We start from the raw sequence: 22,078 nt of genomic DNA, 5'->3' as shown, positions 1-22,078 counted from the left end.
TTTGCAGAAACATGATAAAGTCCTTTTATACTGCAAGTCTCCTGATAGATGTTCTAACGGTATTTGGGGAGCTCTCTGAGGAGGTAAGTGTCAGGCATAGGAGTGTATTATCTGACTGCTTTTCCAAGCACAGACATTGCTTTTATGCGTCATGAATATGAATTTAAAAGAACACTGTAGTCAAATACTTGTTCGAAAGCCATAAAGAATCATGCTAATTATTTCAAATAAATTGCAGATGAAATACTAGACATCTGTTAGAAGATGCTTTATGACAAGTATCAATTAGAAACTCAAAGTTTTGTTTTTACTGTGGGACACATAGCATTACATTGAGCAAGTAGGAATGCTTATAGGGGGAAAAATGATGCAAGGTTCCCAGCTTTGTCCACATTCACTTTTTTCCATGTCCTGCTTGAAATTCACAGGCTTGGCATCCTGTATGTAAATCCCCAATCTGGTAAGCGTGCCTAAAGTGCAGTTGTACTTGCTCAGTTTAAAATGCAGTTGTTGTGGCTACTTTCATTTGTAAATATTGGAAAGAAGGTAAAGCATGGTCTTGATAGTGGTGCACTCTGGAATACTATAGGATGTAAGTGTAGATACTAAAGATAGGCCTTACTCAAGAGAAATGCTTGGTGAAGAGTTCCTGCAAGATTCGCCACCTTCCGTAGCCTGAGACTACTACCAACCCAAAATTTTCATCTTATTGAGAGGCACAAATAAGTTTGCTTTTTGATGTGTTCTCTTAAAACCATCTGCTCTGCACCCTGACATCCTTTGCTAGATCCAGCAATAACATTTTCTAGAGCCAGAGAGTGAATGCATATTTGCACATTGAATTCGACTGAAAAAAAAAAAAACATCTTGGTCTGTAGGAATCCAGTGCACAGAACACTGCACTGATCAATTGAGTCCTCAGAGTACCTGAAGCAATCCTGCTTTGAAGATGGAAAAAATTGTTACAAATGTCAGTGCAAAATGCTAGCAGTGGTACATTTTCTGTTGTGTGTTGGGATTTTTTGTTGTTGATGCTGAAAGGACAGAAATGCTTTGTAATTGGAAAGAAACAGAATTCTCTCATTTTGTTCAATTGGTGAATACCAATGATAAAAGAGAGTGTACAAGAAATACAGAAAATATTTGCTCCTCTGTATAGCATCATTACATTTCAACAGTTTATTTATCCATTCTCATGTAAAGGGATGATGGGAGAAGTATGACTTGACTGTCTTAGACTTTTGCAGAAGTTTTTTTCAGCCTAAGTTAAATTCAGCCTGACACCTGGTTATAGAGTATGACATCTATATTCAGACTGCCTGCCTGTTTTTTCAATGGATAGTTGAAATTGCCTTCATATGTGGACTGTCAACTATTAAAAGGCTTTTAAAGCAATAGCGGAAGGCATAGAAAGCAGGTATTTGACACCTAGAATCAGAAAATGGGTGTTGAGCATAATATATATGTTTTTAAATGGCAAGTGTTTGATTATTGGGTAGTGTGAATGGATTGTGTCATAGATGAAGAGTGGTTGTTCTATATCTCCATATTAGAACTAGGCAAAAGGAAGATGTGTTTTACAAGACACAGATCAGAGCAGTAGGAAGCTCTGCAATAGCAGCATTCTTTTCATTTACCTCAGGAGTAACATTCATTCAATAGGGCAGCCTTCTGAAAAGGGACAGCAGTGCTTGTTGAAAACAAACCAAACCAACAGCATTTGACTTCTCAGTTCTGGAATGATAAACTTTGCAGTCGGGATGCAGGACAGACATCGAACACTTTGTTCCATTCTCCTCTCTCCATCCATCATTTTGGTGCCAGGGTTGGGGGTGCTTGGCCTGTCCTTAAATATGCTCTCCCAGGGGTACCACCAGATGGTGAGATGTTTCAGCTGTGTCCCAGGTGGGTGCACTAGAGCTGCTTTTATCCAGCGTGGGGCAGCCCTGGCCTGTCCTCACAGACACCACTCCTGCCATGCTGAGTTGCCAGCACCTAGGATGGACACCTGATACAACTGCATCTTCACACTTTGTCAATAAATAATCGCCATGCTAGAATAGAGGGGAGATGTACAGGCTCTTAAATATTGCATAATAATCTTTTCTAAAAGGTAGCCTGCCCTGAGTATGTGTTTTCTGCATTTTGTGGTTTCTGGAGTGTTTGTTAAAAATGAAGGAATTTAATCTGTAGCACTGACTGACCAGAAATTATTATTAAAACAAAGTTTACCAGCAAGCCATGTTTTCCATTTGCACCTTTTCTTTTTGAGGTAGAGTGAATGCACTTGAATATATATGTCATCAGAATAGGCTTTTTTTATGGAGAACATCTTGTTTTCAAAAATGAAGACCAGATCTTTCTCTTGGATTGTGTGAGCATCCTGGGTGATACAATGTATTAAATATGAGCAAGGGAACTTGCTGGAGATACCTTTTGTATTGTGTCTCTGTACCCTGTTCTAGATGACGTGCAATAGGCTTTGTGAAGTACAGTATTGAATTTCAGTTTATTAATTTCTTAAAAACTTTGGATTTAATTTCCAAATTAATTATTATTTTTTTAAATAAAAAGTTAATTTTTAAAATTTTGGCATTGGTGTGAACCATGCTATCCCAGCCTGCATTGTTCATTTGGGCAAATTATTCCACTAATCTTTCCACATTTCTAATGTTTATATTCAGCCTTGATCCTTGATTTATATTACCTCATAACTGTCAGAACTGATTGTTTCCCATACAACTGTTGGCAAAGCAATTGATTTGCATAATCAGTTTAATATTTCTTGCATCAATTGACAGTTCTTCCTGGATTAAACCCTATTGTAACTGCCCAGGAGATACAAAGTGGCCAATCTTCCTTTCATGTTTTGACATGCTAAAAGTTGCACTTAGGAGCAGTAAAGTATATTTTTAAAAACAAAACGGAAAATCCTCAATGTCATAGAATATTGCAAACAAATCACATTAATCTGCAGTTACCTCAGCCTTTCTGTATTGATGCTTTTAAATAAAATTTTAAATTTTAAAATAATATAATTAGAAGAAATTCCATATTTCTGATAAGCAGCAGTGGCATTTAAAGTTTCAAGTATTTAAATCTAAAGTAAGTAATCATCAAAGTTTATGGAGATAGGAAGCTTTCATCATTATTTCATGTCAGTAATTACTACACAGTGCTATGTCTTTCGTACTAGTTTTTCTTGGTATAATTTATTTCCTTTTCCTGATATGCTGCACTAATGGAAAATCTCCATATTTTCTTTTCATGCTGAGATCTTGTTAGAGCTGTTATTTTAATTATTTTTTGTAATTCGCCTATTAATTTTCCATGTTTATCTTTAAAAGGGTGTCAAATGACAGCAGAGAAAGTGGAAAAGATGTCTGTATTTCTGTTTTGAATGCATTAATTTGCAGAAGTGAGTGGTTAAAATGGCTGGCCTTTTCCCTCCCCCAGAATGCCCAGCACAGGAAGTACGCCAGGTGGAAGGCAGCATACATTCATAACTGCTTAAAGAATGGAGAGACTCCTCAGCCTGGCCCCATTGGAATGGAAGGAGAGAGTTTTGGTACGTGTTTCCCTTTTCTTTATAAAAGAGCGGAAGGCTGTGCTAAGGTGAAGTGGTGGTATGCACAGTTCTTCAGGGAGCACCCCTCAGGAAGCACAGCATCCCAGCTTGATGTTCCTTTCACAATGAACTGCCTTCTTCTTTTCAGCTTCTCCTGCTGTTATTTTTATTGGACCTTACTGTGTGATTGATTTATTTAATAAAGTACTCTTTTCCTTGTAGTGGAGATTATTATTTTGTATACAGCTACTCTCTAAGAAGGCATTGTCAGCTTTGGGCCAGAACCATACATTTCTTTAACACCAACCACAGTCCCTCTTTTAAATCTATTCTGTAAAGTTATGATCCCTTTGCCAGTTTATCCTCTCTCAGAAGTTAAGTAGGAGTTAAAAGGGGACTGATGGCAAGTGAATTCAGTTTCAAAGCAAAGACCTGATTGTGAGACAGCTCCTTTCTCCCTGTGTAATAATGTCAGCTTCAAAACAGGTTTATGGTCTACTGAGTTGGGTTTTCTGCCTCTTTCTCACTCATCCTCCTTTTCCTTGTGTTTTCAGTTGCTTCCCCTGGCTACCTGAGCTCCCTGTACAGGATTCCTTGAGGTTCCCACTTTATCTAACAGTTAAGGAGATTAATTCCAAGGACATCCACTTAACCAAACTGAGTGTGTGTCAGAACAAGTTGTTTTGCTTTAGATAGTGATCAGTTTCATAGGTTTTGTTAGTGACCAGTTTCTTTGCTTTTCTCCTCAATGCAGATTGAATACAAATTTCAAAGTTTGGTTTCTTATGAGATAGGATGTCATTGGAATGGATATTTTCACTATGCAGAATAAAACAGACTAATTCTGCACAATATCAACCTCTGTGTATCATTCTTCACACACCTAGTGGAACAACTGAGACCATCAAATAGTTTGTCATTTTCCTCTGAGCTGGCATGTGAAACTTTGTGGCTTGTCAATTAAGCTGATGCTAATTTATCTCTTAAGCTTAGATTTAGTAATACAAATTTTTCCCAATTAAAAGGGTCAATAGAATCTACAGTGCTAAAGGGAAAGATCTGCCTTGTAGAGTATGTATCTGACCTGTAGAGCCACCTTATAGGGGTGGCTGCATAAAGTTTTCTGAATGTATGTATAAATATATTTGACCACTGTATTTATATTTGTGCACACATATGAAATATAATTTAATATAAAGTAATATAAATATTACTTCTAATAAGTTATGAGTAGACTTGTAATTTTCTACTTAGTACTTTTGTTCTGAACATGTCAAAACATTAGAAAACTAGTTTCTCTTCTGGTTCTCAATCTTTTCATCATGTAATCTCACATTTTGATGCATCTCCACATTGTAATTTATATGTCCTGGACAGTGTTACATTAAAAAAAAAGGATATTATCGTGATTTTTTTTTTAAGGAGAATGTGTACTGAACATCTATTTCAGTTTATTATTATCTTTATAGTGTCTAAGAGCCTGGGTGCCAAATATAATTTATTTGCAATTTCCTGGATAAAATACTATTTATATATTAGTGTTCCAGAAACACTGCAACATAAGTAAATTCAAATATTTGTGAACAAATACCGAGTAGGATAGTTTTATATCCAAGCTACTTGTTTGTTCTTGTTATTATGTTTTCCTAACCTAAAGGCACCCTACAGACTTAAACACTGGCATGGGTATCTTACCCACTGAAATGTGCTCCAGTGTAGGCACAGCTGTATTTGAAGTGAAGCATTAGTAAACTAATTAATTTCTTCTTCAACTTACAGTCTTTTCCAAGGCCTTTTCCTTAGCTGTCCATGCAGCTGTAGCCAGACATACTTATGATGCAATTCCAACTGCAAACATCACTTCATCTTTGTCAAATTGCAGCAGATTGATGATTTAATGGAGAATGCAACATGTGAGAGAAAAATCTCTTGTTATATTGAATGTAATGAATAGTTTCAGTTAAATATTTTCAGCTTTAAATGAGTGCTCTTTTAGTGGTCAGGCTCATAGTGTGGTAAAGCTGACCTGAGTATGTGAAGCGAACTGAATTTTAAACAACTGCAAAAATAGAATTTCTAAGTAAACATTATAAAGCTTTTGCTAAAAATCCATGTGTGCAACTTGTAGAAGCTAATTATTTCTCAATAGAGCAACAAATAGGCTCTTTCTTAATTTTCATTAATGCACAGAAGTAATTGACTTGCTCAATGCTACAAAATAAACTGTTGTAGGAAGGAAAGCAGAATTCAGGCTTTCTTCAAATCCTTAGTATTCTTTGCAGTTCATTACAAGTGGTAATGGGAATTGGTGAAGACTTTTGCTTTCATTACCAGGGTATGTCTACATGCATCTTAAAAGGGACACAAATGCTGAGTGAATCAAAATTTTAACATCCTTTTTAATAGGGAGCCTGCAAGATATGTAACTTGATAGTATGGTTTTTGATTTTTTATTTTGTTGAATTGTATTTCATGTAGAGAGATTATTTCTCACACTCTTAATTTTCTCAGAAATGAAATTAAAAATACATGTTGATGTTTATTTTTTATGGTTAGCTTTATGGTGTAGGTGTCCATAATGTCTCACATAATTGAGACAAAAATTTTATGCAAATTAATTTTTATGAAAAGAATCAATACAAAAGAGTTTCAGTTCCTCTTTGTGCATCGTAAGAAGAAAAGCAGTATTGTTTGAATGTATGACTGGACCTTCCCCATTCCTTTCTGCTTGCTCATTTTCTTCCTCCCCTCGCATGTGGAAAAAGTCTGTTTAAACAGAGTGAAACCAGGTCTCTGTAGCTTGACAAATTACCATTTTTTTCCAAAGTTGGGTTTTGTTTTGTTTTTTTTTTTTTTTGTGATTCTTGAAAACCATACTGTAACTCTTGGAGATGTTTTTACAGTACATAGGCATGCTTTATGCAGTTGTGCTGTTGGATTTATGGATGCTTTTGTCAGGATGCCACCATGGAAACCTTAAAATGACATGCTTAATTTATTAATGCAGTTGGAATACAAGTCCGAGAATACACATAAAGGTTACTTAGCATTAGCCCTAGGTCATCCAACAAGGTTTTACACTAATGGAAAAAAAACTTCCTAAATAGCCATACTATAGCCATAGTAAATACATTAAATTTAATCACCTTCATTGCAATATATATTATGCAGGCTATATTTCCATTTCAGAAAAGCTTAATAGTTCCAACTACTAAAAAGAACAGTGTGGGAAAGGTGATGGAGTTTTGAGTTCTTTTCTCAATGTTGTGAAAAAAAAAATACATGTTTGGTTTGTTTTTTAAAAGCAGTGTTCAAATAGAACCTTACATTGTGAATCCTTGGCAACATCTCAAGCAAAAGAGAAACAACTCAGCAGAATGAGACAAAGAAAAAAATTATATTGATTATAATTCTCTGAACTCATGAAAAATAGGAGTCCAGAGAACTGGAAGAGTCTGGACTCCTTATAAAAATTTTGCTAATTTTGTATTTAGTGCTCTGAGCTGCTGAAATTAACTCATGCTTGGTGCTTGCTTACACAAGGAAAGGGAATGCCATTAAGCCTTTAGAATCCTCTGTTTATATAAAAGTATCTTTGGATGGTTGGTTGTGGAGCTGCAGTGATGATTTCACAAAATTTTGCCTTCAGTAAATAAATAATAAAAATAAAAAAAAAAAAACAAACAGGTGGTCTGGGTATACGGCAGCTCTGCAGAAAATTTAAAGAGCTTGTGAGTACATTATGCTGGGATTCAAGCACAAAAGCTGATGAGGTTCCAAGACAAGAAACTCAGCTGGAGCTGAAATGAAATGTAAAACAATTGTGTCACTGTTTCACAGCCTAGCTTCAGCATTTTTAAGCAAATTGTAAGGAACTTTGAATTCTAGGTTATTGCTGCTGCATGAGAAAATAATTTTCTAATTTTGTAGCATTCTTTCTCATTCCCTGGAAAAGATTTTTTTTTTCAATTATGTATTGGACATTCTAACCATAGAATTTAAAACCTCTGTTGATTTAAATGTTCTTTTATAACAGCCTGAAATACTTCTATCTGGCACTACTGTTAAAAACTATTCACAAATACTGAGAGTGGATATCTTAAAATGTTTCTAATAGTTTAGTCTTTGATAAAGAATATTTTAAATATTTGCTTTGCTGAAAGAATAGCTACAATGCTTTTATGATATTTGGGCACTTGAAAGACTAAGAAGAGTTAACTTAAGCAAAACTGCTTTTATGTTTAATACAGTTTTAACATTGGCCAGTTGCACAATGAGTAAATCAAACAGTTGAGCTTAATCTTTTGATACATATACCTGATTAAAAAGTAGATTGCCTATTTGTGAATTTGCCTCTTGCAGGCACTGTTATTACTGGTGGTTAGCACTTCTAACACCTTTTTTTGGTTGTTTTTAACATTGCCAGACTTTAACCCGTTGAGTTCATGTGTTCTGTGGCCAGTGTTGGCCTCAGCATTGCATTGTTACAGGAGTGAGTAGAGACACTGAACTGTGCAGTGAGGAAGTTGGAAGCTGAAAGTGGGAATGGCTTGGAGAGAAAATTGGGGCAGTGCAAGAGGGACACAAGTATGTGGCAAAGGGTTGCAGATATGGGATATGTAATCCTAGTGCAGAGAAGGAAATCAGAATGTGCCTTGAGAACCAGATTAGGGCAACAGGAAGCTGCAAGGGGCAGAATAAAGGAATAAATGCATTAACAGCCTAAATATGGGCATGAATTTACAGGTATTTTCTCATAGCTGAGATAGTAAGCACAATGGAAGCACATTTTCTCTTGCTGCCTCATCCTCAACAGTTGCTTAGTAATTTTTACAACAGCTTTCCCAAAATCCTAGCTTCTAGCAGACACCCAGCTTGGAAACTCCGACTTTATGGCTACAATTTGCCCAAGCTGTAAATAATTGGTAACAGTGTTTCAACTAATATTTGGCAGCCTCACCTTCAGACAGCGTGATGAGTGTTGTGTGTAACTGTTTCATTCATGTTGTGTAAAGTAAGCCTCTGTTTTTGTTCATTATTTTTTCTGAAAGTGTTTAGTAATTTTTTTTAGTTGACACCAAAACCAGTGAAAAATGCAGCATTCAAACAATAGTTTCCTAACATTACATTATTATTTAAAAGATAGCACATGCAATGTTTACTCTTCAATCTCACCTTTTTGCCAGTTTTCAGACATTTAATTTTACTTGCATGCATTTTAGCCACACAATATTGCAGTATGACTTACTAACAAAAAATACAGCAAAAGAAAAATCTGGCATCTTAAGGTGTTTTTTGTCTTCCGGAAAACTGCCAGGTGTTCATTTGCATGTGTCAGTAATTGTGCCATAAAACCAGAGTGTATTTACTAAAGTCCACTAAAAATGCTCTAATAACAATACTTGATTTTACTTTGCTTTATAGGCTTTTATTAGTAAATCGTATTGTAAATTAGAAGGTGTTTAGACATTTTTCCTAGAGGTAGCATGTGAATTTTTTTCTGGGAGGTAGAAGGACTACATGGGAAACAATTCTGCTATTTATAATAGTTATATTTTTAATAGCAGACCATTTAATTATTAAGCAGCAGAAGTGTTTGCATAACTCATAGTCTTGTGTAGTTGAAGATCAATGTGGATCTCTTTTGCTAGCTCTACACACATACAAGGTTTGTCCTCCCTTATTTTTTTGTTCCCTTTCAAGCACTGGCTGTTAAATAAGCAGTTCCCAGAACTGCTTGTTCCATCTGACATTATTGATACAGGTGAATGCATACACAGTAAATGAAAATCAGTTTTTTAAATTGAACTTAATTCAATTAAGTTCAGGAAGGAGCAGGAATCAACCATATATTCTGAATTGACTGGATCCTTAGCCTTTAAAGCGGTATTAAATAAAGTAGATCAGAACCTTAAAAACACGACTAAATTCAAAAATATGTATGTTCTTTGTACATGCTGTGGAGTATATTGAACCTCATTATTCTTACAGCTCATTATGTATTCTAACTGTTCTAGATGCAATTATGACTTGGCTAAGCTGCATTTAGTTTCTTGTTTGGCATTACTTTCCCAAAGTTCCTCTTGGTTCTTATTTATTTGTCGTTTGATTTGGGGTAAAAGAATTGGCACTCTCTAGCCTTTTATGAAGAGTTAGTAAGGCAAATACATTTTTCCATATTCTGGTTCATGTATATGTTAAAATGTAGATTACTGTCTATTTGTAATAACTTGTTCAACTACTTTGGATGCAGAACACAAAGGTGTAACAAATTGTTCTAATGAGACAGATTATATTCAGACAAGCGAGGAAATTACTCTTCAAGTTGAACAGAAGAGATCTTTGAAAGTATGTGAGTGTCTAGATTTTTGTTGTATTGTATGTTGCTTTTTACCTTTTCAAATCAAACGTATATAGTTTGGGTTGATGTTTTACGTCACACTGTGTGATGGCAGTTTTTTTAGCAATAAAAATTTGAAAGGTGGTGTTAAGGAACGCCAAAGTTTTCAAGTGTTTATACATAGTAGTTGCAATAATTCCTATTTTGTGTAATTTTAGCAGATGCTGAAAGGGAAGAAGCGGGGTCATCTTCTGTCCATAGTGGAACAGCTTCATCATCATCATCATCTACATATGAAGCTAACAACATACCAACTAGTAATTACACTGGCATCCATATACCACCAGGTGCCCATGCACCTGCCAACACACCAGCTGAAGTACCTCATAACACAGGTATCTCCAAATCACACCTGAGAAATCCATGCCTTCAGCGGGAGATGAATTTTTGCCCAAATTCTAGTCCATGACAGAGAAAGTAGAATAACACAGTATTGTGTGGCAAAAGGATCTTCATAAGCTAAAATCATAAAAATGCCACTGGGAATATTTTTTAATGTTTTCTTGAAATATGTAAATCATAGTTTAGGAGCACTTTTACAAAACACATATATGGACTAAGAAAGTGACTGCTCCTGCAGACAGAATTTGTCTTCTCTTAAATCAGTAAATGGTGTTGCATTGCAACATCTGTACTGTGAAGCACAATTTGAATCTTCCAGTTTATAGATGGAATTGTATTACTTCAGTTGATATGTAGCTTTCCCTTGCAGATAGACTGCTGTTCTTCATGTGGGAGCTTATCAACATAGTGTTGAAATTGTTACAACCCTATAGCAATCATGCCTGATGTACCATTCCTACTGGTTTGGTTTGGTTTGGCTTGTGCCCCTTTTCCCATGTAAGAGCTTTAGTGATTGACTTCAGACAATATAATTAATGGGAATTTTGTCCCTATGGCTAAACATATTGGCTCCTACATCCTTCTTATTATTACATGTAATTTTTGGACCAAAACCAAGTTCTTGGCAATTCCAAGTTCCTTCCCAGATGCTGTATTTATTTAAAAAAAAAAAGTATTAAGTGATTGGTGAATAAAACTTTTTTACCTTATGGGACCTCTTTATAATAAACATAGAGCAGAATTATTAATTAATTATTAATAATAATAAAAAATTAAATATCTTTATTTCAAGCCTAGTGATCATTTATTGTTCAGATACGTTTTTATGCTATCAAATGTATGAGATTTTTTGTCACACAATCCCTCCTTTTTTTTTACTTTCTCATTTAAAAAATGCTTCACCCTATGAAGAGTTCAGGATGCTCTTTCTTCAGCTTTATCAAAGGGAAATACTTCTGATAGGTGGGGATTTTTTTGGGTCTGGGAAGATGTGAAAATTATGGAGTATGTACCTTGTTGGAATACATGAATTCTGTGCATTATATAGTTTTAACCCCACCTATTGTTCAGTGGAGTGATGTAATTTAGAAAAGTGATTATACTCTCTTCCTAGACAGCAGATGTTGCAGAAATAACTTTATGCTAGTCTGGCATGTTCTGGACATATTGCAAAAATACAGTTTTTGATCAAAACAAATGAGTGTACCTAAAATGGGAATGCAGGTACAAGAACACTTCACAGCATAAGTGCTGTTTCTTCTTCTAGCACCATTATTTCCCTTTTAAACTTAGCTAGCTTTTTTATTCTCATTAATCGTTTTCAAAGGAATTAGGAAGGAGATAACTGGCAAGTGTGAGGTGACTGACACCGGGCTTTAAAAGTATAATAATATAGACTGCCTCTGGTATTAGAATGTAGAATTTAAGTTTCAAATATAAAAGTTTACTCACACTTTTCTTTAGCAAATTTTTCTCAATACTTCAGGGTAACCAGTGTCTCTTGGACTAGTATTTTCTTATTTTTTTAATGCCTGAAATTAAATTTCTGTGAAATCCTGTACTGGTAAAATGGATGGCAGTCTGTACATTCTTCTGTTTTATTTTGTAAAGCATTTCTATTTGAAGTGAAAGTATTCAAATTATTTGTTACACTGTTTCAGAATTCGTATGCTATCAGCTGCGTAATTTGAAAATCATAAGGTATATCTGTTCTGGTTTTTTGCTTACTGTTAAAGTCAATAAGTAAAAATAATCCAGGTCCTTTTTTTGCATTGATTTGTAGGAGTGACAAGTAACACCATTCAGCCTGCTCCTCAGAATATTCCTCTGGTTGATCCTTCCCTTTACAGTGCTCAGTCTGCAGGTAAGCTTGTGGCATTTGTATTGTTGTATATGGACATACTGTGTCCTCTGTGTCTCCCCTGCACTGAAGGAAGAAGTTTGACAAATATTGTCACTATTATCTGAACACTATTCCAGAATTTTAAAAAGAGTGGGCAACATCTAATCATTGTGTTGCTAAGATTTTAGTAGTTTTTGAAAGCTGTTACAATATAGTGTTGTCTGTGTGACTACTTTGAACTAACGAGCTAGCATTGCATAAGGCTTTTTATTATTTATATTGTTGCTTCTCAGGTGAGGTTCTGATATACTTTGCAAAGCCTATATTCCTGATAACCTTGCCAAATTGTATTTTTGTAATTAATATACATTCCCTTTACTTAAAATTTATTCTACAGGGTCAGCATGTAAGTTACTTATTAATTTCATAAAATAATTCATAGAACATTCAAGTTGCAGTTTTGTGCAGAATAATAGTGTGTGCTTCCTGACTGGAAGTAGTACCTGTGCTAAATTAAAAAATCAATTTGTAAGGTACTGCTAATGATGTTATTTTGATGTACCATTTAATCAAGGCTTTTATCTTCTAAGATGTCATCTGTCTTTGATGTTGAAATTACTGATAACCTATATCATATGTATTTTATGTCTGCTTGCGTATTCCATGCTTTTAAGTGTACACATAAGGGCTAACCCTGGAGAAACCATGGCCTGTGGAAGAGTAGTAACTGACAATGAAGCAGGAATTATCCTAGATTTTCATTTGAAAACTCATGTACATATGGTACATGAGTACATATGTAACTGTTTTCTAAGAATTTTTTTGTCCATGGAAAAGAGAAAAGAGTGTAAAAACCCCCCATAATTACATCTGTTTGTAATAATCAGATTTTTTTGGCAATATAACATGGATGTTCATTGAGGAGGAGGTCTAGGAGGCCTACAGTTTATCCTCCTCAGGATATGCTCTCACTAGTATACAATATTATACATAATTTGCTATGTTAAGTTCTAATACTAACCACAGTAAAACATTGCCTGTTATGACTACAAAGTTGAGATAGGTATATTCTTGTATTTTATAACTTAGAGATATTTAGTTACTTTATTATGTTGTTGAAGACTGTGTCTGTGTTAAAATAACTGTTCTGAAAAAGCATTTTTGCTTCAATCAAACGCTATAGTTGGAATTCAATGTTCAACTTGTTTTTAATCTGCTGGCATAGAGAATGCTTAAGGATATTTTCATTCTAATATATTAGAAAGCCATTTTTACAATAGAAATAAAAATAACAAAATTTGCCATTGATAGAGGCATACTAACCTTTAGTATTCTCCTGAAAAGCAAAAGGTACTATAGGTGCTACAGTTTTTCTGGCATATTACTGTAATCACGGAATCACAGGATAGTCTGAGCTGGAAGGGACCCAGAAGGATTGAGTCCAACTCTGAAGTGAATGGCCTATACAAGGATCAAACCCACAACCTTGGCATTATTAGCACCCTGCTCTGGCCAGCTGAGCTGGCACTGATGTCTGATGTGGCAGTAACTCATTTCATTGAAAACAACACCTCAGACCTGTAGCTGTAACATTTAAACTTGGTGATAGTTTTTGAGTTTTGGGGACTGCTGTGGGGGTTTTGGTAGCTCCTCAACTGAAATGGCTCAAAGCTTTACTTAAGCCTTGCCATAGTAACTAGTTGGATGGCAAATTTTGTGATTTTTGGAAGCAAAGCTTTCATGTTTAACTGGCTTATCATGATCTTCTAGACAGTCATTGTACCAGGTTTTTTGGTAACAACTCCAAAAATTTTAGTCATCATTGTTTCTTGCTTTGAGTGTTTGTTTCTGGTTGTCAAAAATGTCATAATTTTGATTGAAACTTAATTTTTTATTACGTTTAAGACATTCCATTATTCATATCTGAATAATATGATTGCACTGCTCCCTTTTACCACCTACCTGAGATAACCTGGTTTAATAAGTACATAAATAAGAAGGAATTAAGTGTGTTTATGAGAATTCGTAATAGGTAATATTGTGTAATTAAATGATTAAGACCCCTGCTAAGCACCATAATAGATCTCCTAACTTGATCTAACCTGCAGATTTGCATGCCTGCATTCCTCCTCTGCACATCTCTGTTGTGTCACTACAAGTTTGGGTCTTGCAATAGCTCAAAGTGTCACATTCTTATGAGGGAGTGCTACAAAAGTGCAGGCAGAGAAATCATAAAGGTCATACAGGTTCTTGGTTTGAAAGCTTAGAAAACACACTGTCAGTTATTCAGGAGTCTCAGAGGGCGTAGGGCGTGTGTCAGCAGTGGTACACTGATGGTTTTCTTGGCATGTGTGGAGTTAAGAAGTTAGAGAAGTGGAGAGCAATGGAAAGTGTTTGTCCTTGCCTGTCATTGTCTTGTGCATTCTTCCCATGCTGCTGAGGAGTCCTTTCTATGCTAACAGTGGCCTTGTTCTCTAACCCATAAGTAGATTGAGAAATGCCTGTATCTGTTAATGGATGTACAGAACTGTGGGACCCATGAGCCCTCCCCAGTTCCTGAGCTGCAATATACATATCTGGGCTAGATCCTTGCTGCATATTGAGGTGTGTACTATTCCTGTGGAACTGAGGTTTCCTTTGCACGGGAAGGAGGGATCAGTGTTGCCCTCCATCCAACAGATCCACAGAGCTAGCACAGTGCAAGGTACATTTGTTCCATGACTTAGACACGATGTCTGTGTCCATGCTAACAAATTATACAGGCTTGCAAATATTTGGCATGGAGAACAGCTGGCACAGAACCTCTCACATCCATATTATTAAACTTTTAAACCTAAATAAGGTAGCTTGTTAAGACTGCTCATATTGAATGGTCTGTAGCTTGCTCTGACCGCAAGTCATGCCCAGGAATTGTTTGGGAAAGTGCTAGTTTTCATGGGCCAAAACCATACTGGAATCTGTTCCAGCAGTTTGACACTGTAGACAGTCAAGTTTGAGTGCTGAGACGCCTTGGCAGTGTTGAATGTGGTAGTATAGGCATAGCCAAACAGGATATTCCACATATTCCTGCAAGACTCTTTCTTGTAGTAAGATCAAATGTATATTTTAAAGATAAATTATATCTTTTCTTTGCTTCCCATAACATGGGAGAGGCCATTTGATTAAAGCTGTTATGGGAGAAAAGCTTTAGGTGGAGAAGAGTAGAATATTTTATCAAAGAAAGATTTAAGTTAAAGGAATAGTGTTCTTTGATTTTTAGTTAGCATAAATCTTTCAACAGTTGTCCTGTCCTGTGGGAAGAGGTTTCAGTTTAACACTGACTTTTGAAAGTGTGTCAAAGCTTTTGCATTTAATCATGGGTTAATGTGTCTTGACAACAGAATGTAGAATTATGCAGCAACTTTGTGTATGTGTGTGTGCACTTCTCTGGTGTAGTTGTCTTAAAAAATTTATTACCCCTAGATTTTACTAACACTAAAGGCATTCATAGTTGTGCTACACAGATTTTATAAGATCTTCTTATGTTGCCATATGGTCCCTTCCACAGGTGGCATAGTATAAAGAAGGCATTTGTCCATTGTAGTTGTGTGTATAATGTTTCATATTCTACACACAAAGTAAAAATAATAATTTGACATTGAATGTGTTTTCATGGTCTTAAAAAGAAATTCTTGAGTACTTATATTTCAAATATTTCAAGTGATTTAATGGGAAAAAAGAGTATCTTGTTTCAAAAACCATTTGTTACCTTTTCCATCACTGTTTTTATGCACCAATTTGTATGATTGAAACGTTCTTAAATCATCTGCCTTATATTTGGGCATCATAAAAAGGAAAAACATCTGAAGGGTAGAAAAGGATTCCAGGGAGAAGCAAATGTATTTATGTAAAATGCACATTACTTTCATTCTAAAGCTGGTTTTGTTCCCAAAATGATTTCAGCATCTCTAGTCAAATCAGTTTCACTTTGTATTTCTCTTAAACTAAGAGAATCATGCTCATTGTTACAGATTCCGTGTTCCTGTCATGTTTCAGTAATATAACTACAGTCCTAATAATTTCAGATTAACACAGGAAGCAGGTTTGTTTCAGAATAAATACAATATGCCTTTTGTATCTCAGTGTTGTTGGGCTTTCTTAGAGCCAAAAATCACTGGATACATGAGATTGGAAATGACTTCAGGAGGTGGTCTAGTCCAACCCTTCTGCTCAAGGAAGGGTCATGTAAAACCAGTCACTCGGGACCATGTCCTTTTTGTCTCCCTCTGCCCATGCACCCTCCTTGTGGTTTAATTTCCTGCACTGAAGAAGTTTGAGAAAAAAATGTCATTGCTAGTTCTAAAAAGAGGTTTTGAATCTCTCTAGGGACAGACACCACAAGCTCTCTGGGCAACCTGTCCCAGACCTTAGTCACCCTCAGAGTAAAAACTGTTTCCTGATTTTTAGACAAGCCCCTCCTGTGTTTCAGCCTCTAGTCTTGTCACTGGGCATCACTAAAAAAGCCTGTCTCTGTCCTTTTAATACTCTCCCTTCAGGTGTTTATGTACTTGATATAAGATCCCCCTGAGCTCTCTCTTCTCTAGGCTGAACAGTCCCAGCTTTCTTGGCCGCTTCTCATGCTCCATTCCCTTAGTCATCTTTGTGGCCCTTTGCTGGACTGTCTCCAGCACGTCGGTCTGTCTCTCTTGTGCTGAGGAGCCCAGAAGTGGACACAGCACTCAGGATGTGGCTGAAAAGGGCAGGATCACTTCCATCCACCTGCTGTCAGTGCTCTTCCTAATGCAGGACAGGATGCCATTGTCACTCTCCACCACAAGGGTGGATTGTTGGCTCATGGGCACATCGGTGTCCGCCAGGACCCCCAGGGCATTTCCTCCAAAACTGCTTAATCTTTGAATATGTAAATTGAAGTAGGTTACTAACTTTTGTGGTTATACCTTTGATGTAAGTACAGTCATTGCAGTTAAGTTTTACATTATTTGTAAAACTTCAGAGCTGGTTTGTTTCTATTTTGCTTTTCCGATGTGAGGTGTCGATTTCAATAGGAGCTCAGGCTACTGAGCACATCAAAAGATCAACCCTCTTACTCTATAAATTTTGGTTTATAAATTTAAAACGAATAATTTTTTTCCCTCAAGTTGTGTCATAATAGCATCTGAGGTAGATTTCATAATAAATAAGGCTTTATGCCAGCAAAACATTAATAGAGCTCGTACTGTAAAAATAAGATTAGGCGGGTGAATTTAGGCTTGCTTCCAATGAATTATTTGAATACTGGACTGATGCCTTGGCCAGTTTTTAAAGAATAATTTTGTAGTTTCTTTTGGCATCATAGCACAAAGCTACTTTGAGGGAAACTTGGTCTTTTTAATTTCTTAAAGATGTTCAGAAATGTGGTCACAGATTGACCCCAGCTGCTTTTTAGTCTGTGACTTTCCTGAAGTTACAAAATACCTGAGGTGTGTGCCTGTGTTTATGCACTCCCTCACGTGTATTTACTCACATGTGTATGTATTTTAAGACATTTAATGTGGTTTCACTTACTAAGCATGAAATTAATATACATTGCAATCATAATGAGCCCACAAAGTTTTTATGTCCCTCAATGGTTATATTTATTTATTGAAAGGAAAATAAGTGGAGATCTAGAGTATATTTTAAAACTTGATAAAATTAATCTTCAGTGTGCTTGGCTTTTGGATTTTATTTGGGTAGGGTTGTTTTGGAAACCAGCAGACCAGTCTGATTTTTAATATTCCCAGGTTTTCTTTTTTATTTGTTCAAAAGATGTTCTTAAATAGTAAGATTGGTGGAAGGAAAAGCAAATATAATAGACATTTTTTGATAAGAATGGAGATTCTTTAGTAAACATTCTCACAGTATTGCTAGCGACAGTTCTATTTTGAAAGAAAAAATTTAGCTAATGGAAATTGCACCATAAAAATGGCTTTTAAGTATGTTCATGTAGTTGCTTAAGATTAAAATGTACTTAGAGAGCTAAATCTTCGTTTAACTAAATTTTATGTAAAATGTACAGTGCATTTACAAGCACATTTTCTCTATTCAGTGCTTATATATGCTATTCAGTGCTTCTGTGTGGGAAGTTATTAAATATATGCATAATATTTAGTGGTTTATATAATTATTTGTCTGTGCCCATAAAAATCCATCATTTACATGTTGTTTTGAAAGAACCTGAGTAAAGATTTTATAATTTGTTTGTATTTGGATATATATAAATTAGTCCATTATTGGAGTGACCTTAAAACTCACAGTGGGATTAGCCTTAAAACTCACAGTGAATTTGTGGGTGGAAGGAGGTACAGTAACACAGTTTGGCTTTATTTTACACCCACATCAGTGATACTATTCACATATAAAATCTTCTGCCATTTAGGGCTTAAGTCCCTACTATGTCTTCTCCAAGGCTGAATGCATGTGTTTGAGCACAAGAGAATTCCTGAAGTTTTAACTTACTTCAAGAGTACTCTGATTAATAAGTAACATACTATGGTTTATACTATATTATGGGAATATTTTTTGCTAGTGTTTTCCAGTGTTACAAAAATTATTTGGAAAAACAGAAACATAAAATGTGTGAAAAAAATGCTTCTACATTCTGAAAAGTTATTCTAGTTGAGAAGGAACAGTTTCTAACTATGTATTGTTTCTGAAGAAAGCAGAGTAATTATGCTGTAAACACCAAAAGCGCTGTCCTTGTTTCTTGAAGGTTGTAACACGATTACAGCTAACTTAATGTCATATAAAAGCTCTCCTTTGCTGTCTTAGATGAAGAGCAGATCTTTCTCAAAGGTATTGGCTTACTTTTGAAAGGCACTGGGTCATGCAAATACCAGTGTTTAGAAAGGTCCTCACATTTTTCAATAGCAAAGAAGTTAAGCTTTATATGAATGGAAAGAAAAGAGAACAGAACAGAAGAAATACTTGGTAGCTTGGTCTTTATAATACTACCACAAATATTAGCCTGATTTTCATAATATCACCACAAACAAAACATCAGTAAAATATAAAAGTCATAAGAAAGGAGGCTTAGGTCAGATTTCCTTTGTAGTAACTGTAATATTTATGTTTTTGCAGGAGAAGTCCGCTTGACTCCAGAGGACTTTGCCAGAGCTCAAAAATATTGCAAATATGCTGGCAGTGCGTTGCAGTATGAAGATGTGAGCACTGCTGTGCAAAATCTACAGAAGGCCCTCAAGTTACTCATTACAGGCAGAGAATGAAGCTTTAATCCAACAGATTCATGTCTTTCACCTAAAGAACTAACAGTTTATTACTGTACCTGTTAGGGAAGTGGCGTTACACAGAAATTCTCAATCCTATCACTCATGACTATGAAACCACTGTTTCAGTTCCAGATTAGCAGTTAATGGTACAGTAGGAATCTCTGTTTTCATTTTAAAGACAGTGGAGCTTGAAACATGAATGCAGTGGCTTGATGTATGCAAAATATTACAGAAACTACTGTGAACACCACTCAAGAGTTAGCATTCATTTGCAGTATTTGAATTATCAGAATTGGAAAACGCTCACTGTAAAAAACTTGAGAATTAGGATGTTTTGTTAAAATTCTTACTCCTGTTTTATTATTGCAAACAATTATTTAATAGGTATAATAGCTTTAAAATGGTAACTAAGATTAGTGCTTTCCTCCTGAAATGAGAGGCTGAATGTGAGAAGGCTGACAGGTCCACACTGGGAAGGACTTTTCTATAAGTAAATTACTTCAGTATTTGTATTATCTGAGACATAAGTCTAAGCTGAGGGAGTCTTGAGGACATTTGTATTTCGTTTGAAAATGTTCTGGAAAAAACTTCTCTTGATACTTCAGAGGGAATAATTTTGATGGTGTTCCAATTTAATCCCCCACAGGGGTATGGACTACTACATGTATTCTTGATTATTGGTTCTTGCTCCTTCTGTGTGAGCACTTAAAATTTTATATATCTGTATGGGTAATTAAGAGAAAATACTAATATTTATCAACAATGATCCCAAAACTGGACGCAGAGATTCTAAATAATTGGAGCTTTCAGGAAGAATTACTGAAAGAACAAAACTGTTCCATCTTTTTAAGAGGCTGGATAAAAGCTCGTTTTTCAGCCATGAAAACACTATAGGTTTGTCTCTGTTATTAGTGTCATAGAGCTTTGTATTTCCAACTAATACTTTTCCTGTCTGCTTTGTTGTGAAGACTTTTGGACTTGGGATTCAATTAAAATACCTTGGAAACTGAATTTTGAGTCTTTATGAGGTCTACCACTGCAATTATAGAGCTCTTTTTTGTTAAAAATCCCCCCATGCTGTTTAAAAGAAAGAATACACAGTCTTTTAACTGGCGTGACGTAATAATTGAGTACACCATAAAGCACGTCTGATATATGTAATAATTTTAATGACATTTTATCTGATCTTTCTGTCTTTCCAAGCTGCTGGATCAAATCCATGTTATTTATAGCTGCACTGCTTTGGAGTGACTAAAATGAGTCTTATATTCAAAGCAAAAAGAAAGGAAAAGAAAATAAAAGAAACATAAGCATGCATTAAAGTTTAGCTGGTTGTATCCCTTAAAGTGTGTAGTGTCTTTGACAGCAGATTTCACACAGATAATATGAAACTTAAAAACCTATGCTTAAGCACTTTAGTTGACTGAGACTTAAAAGATAAAAATGTGGTATTTTTTGTGTTGCTTTCTGATATGGTAGAGCATGCTAATCTGGACAGTGACTTGGGTTAGATTATTGTCATTTGGGGAAATTCAGAATGAAACTATGTGAAACTTTTTTGACAGTAATGCTGTACAGACCTGAGCAGTAAGTATATTTTGTACAGTGTTTCGTCCAAGATAGATCTCTCACTTCAGTATCACACTGAATTACTGCCAAGTCTTCTGCATATATAGTTGTTGGTTTACACTCTAGCATTGCTATAAAATAGTCAGAAGTTTCTTTCATTTCAGGATCATACTACTGTTTTTAAAACCAGCTTCAGTCATCAGAAGTTGTAGTAAAATATTCAGTTTTCCTATTTCTATTTATAAAATAATAAAAAGAACTTTGAGGCTTTTGTATTACATGCAAAAATAAGTAAGCTATGATATAATGTTGTATTGATTTGAAGCTTTTCAATTAAAGTTGTTGGGTTTTTTTGTAATTGAATTATCTGAAATGGAATACGTAACTATGCTTGAAAATGAAAATTTAAGTATTTCTTAAAGTGTATAAAATATTTTCTGTTGGCCATGATTATATTGTACCTTTTGGTTCCTCTATGAAACCAGGGAATCATCAGTAAAAAAGTGATAAGCAATGTAAAAGCCATAAGCAGTGTGTTTGAATGATCTTTTGCACATATGCTATCTTTCTTCTGCCTAGAAAGAAATTAAAGTAAATGTTTCTGAGCAGAATGGAGATGGAAACTGTAATACAAAAGTTTGAGAATTTCTTAGAGAAGCTAGCAAGACATTCTTTCTGAAAATAAATTAGTGTTAAAAGATTTACTGTATAAAATTTCATGTAAAATGGAACATATCCTAATACCAACCTCCAGACCACAATACCTAACATAACCTATTGAATTTATTTTCCATAAAATGATTTTGCTGTAATCATTTATTTCTTAATTGAGAAATTTTGTAACAGCTCATAAAAAGATGTTTTAAACCCCATCATTAAGCTGCTAATTTTTGATGTAACAGACGGAATATTTGTCATCTAAACTGATGCCTAAAGTAAATTATAGCAAAGCATTTCCATTCCATTAAGTATAGGCTTTGAGACAGCTTTAAATACAGGAGATAGCCCAAAAGTACAAATCAGTGTTGGAGAACAGTTCAAACAGTGTACATATTTGAAAATGTCAGGAGAATGTAGGTACATATGCTATAACTATTCCAAATTGGAAT

General features: G+C 35.2%; 1 protein-coding gene across 4 annotated transcripts in view; it reads left to right on the top strand.

Annotated features, from left to right (window-relative positions):
• The window catches only part of VTA1 (vesicle trafficking 1), a 39,244-nt gene extending 17,747 nt beyond the window's left edge, over positions 1-21,497 (top strand). For 3 of the 4 annotated variants that reach the window (XM_038131358.1, XM_038131360.1, XM_038131361.1), the window contains exons 4-8: positions 8-83; positions 3,457-3,568; positions 10,127-10,303; positions 12,094-12,174; positions 19,252-21,497. In XM_038131358.1, the coding sequence (XP_037987286.1) occupies positions 8-83; positions 3,457-3,568; positions 10,127-10,303; positions 12,094-12,174; positions 19,252-19,397 (592 nt within the window). In that variant the 3' untranslated portion in view covers positions 19,398-21,497. The remainder of the gene's footprint in view (positions 1-7; positions 84-3,456; positions 3,569-10,126; positions 10,304-12,093; positions 12,175-19,251) is intronic. The other variant, XM_038131359.1, reaches the window with a different exon arrangement.
• The last annotated feature ends 581 nt before the right edge of the window (positions 21,498-22,078 follow it).

Source organism: Motacilla alba, chromosome 3, assembly GCF_015832195.1.
Source record: "Motacilla alba alba isolate MOTALB_02 chromosome 3, Motacilla_alba_V1.0_pri, whole genome shotgun sequence".
Taxonomy (NCBI): Eukaryota; Metazoa; Chordata; class Aves; order Passeriformes; family Motacillidae; genus Motacilla; species Motacilla alba.
Note: the sequence above shows the minus strand (reverse complement) of the source record. Positions and strands in the feature narration are given on the sequence as shown.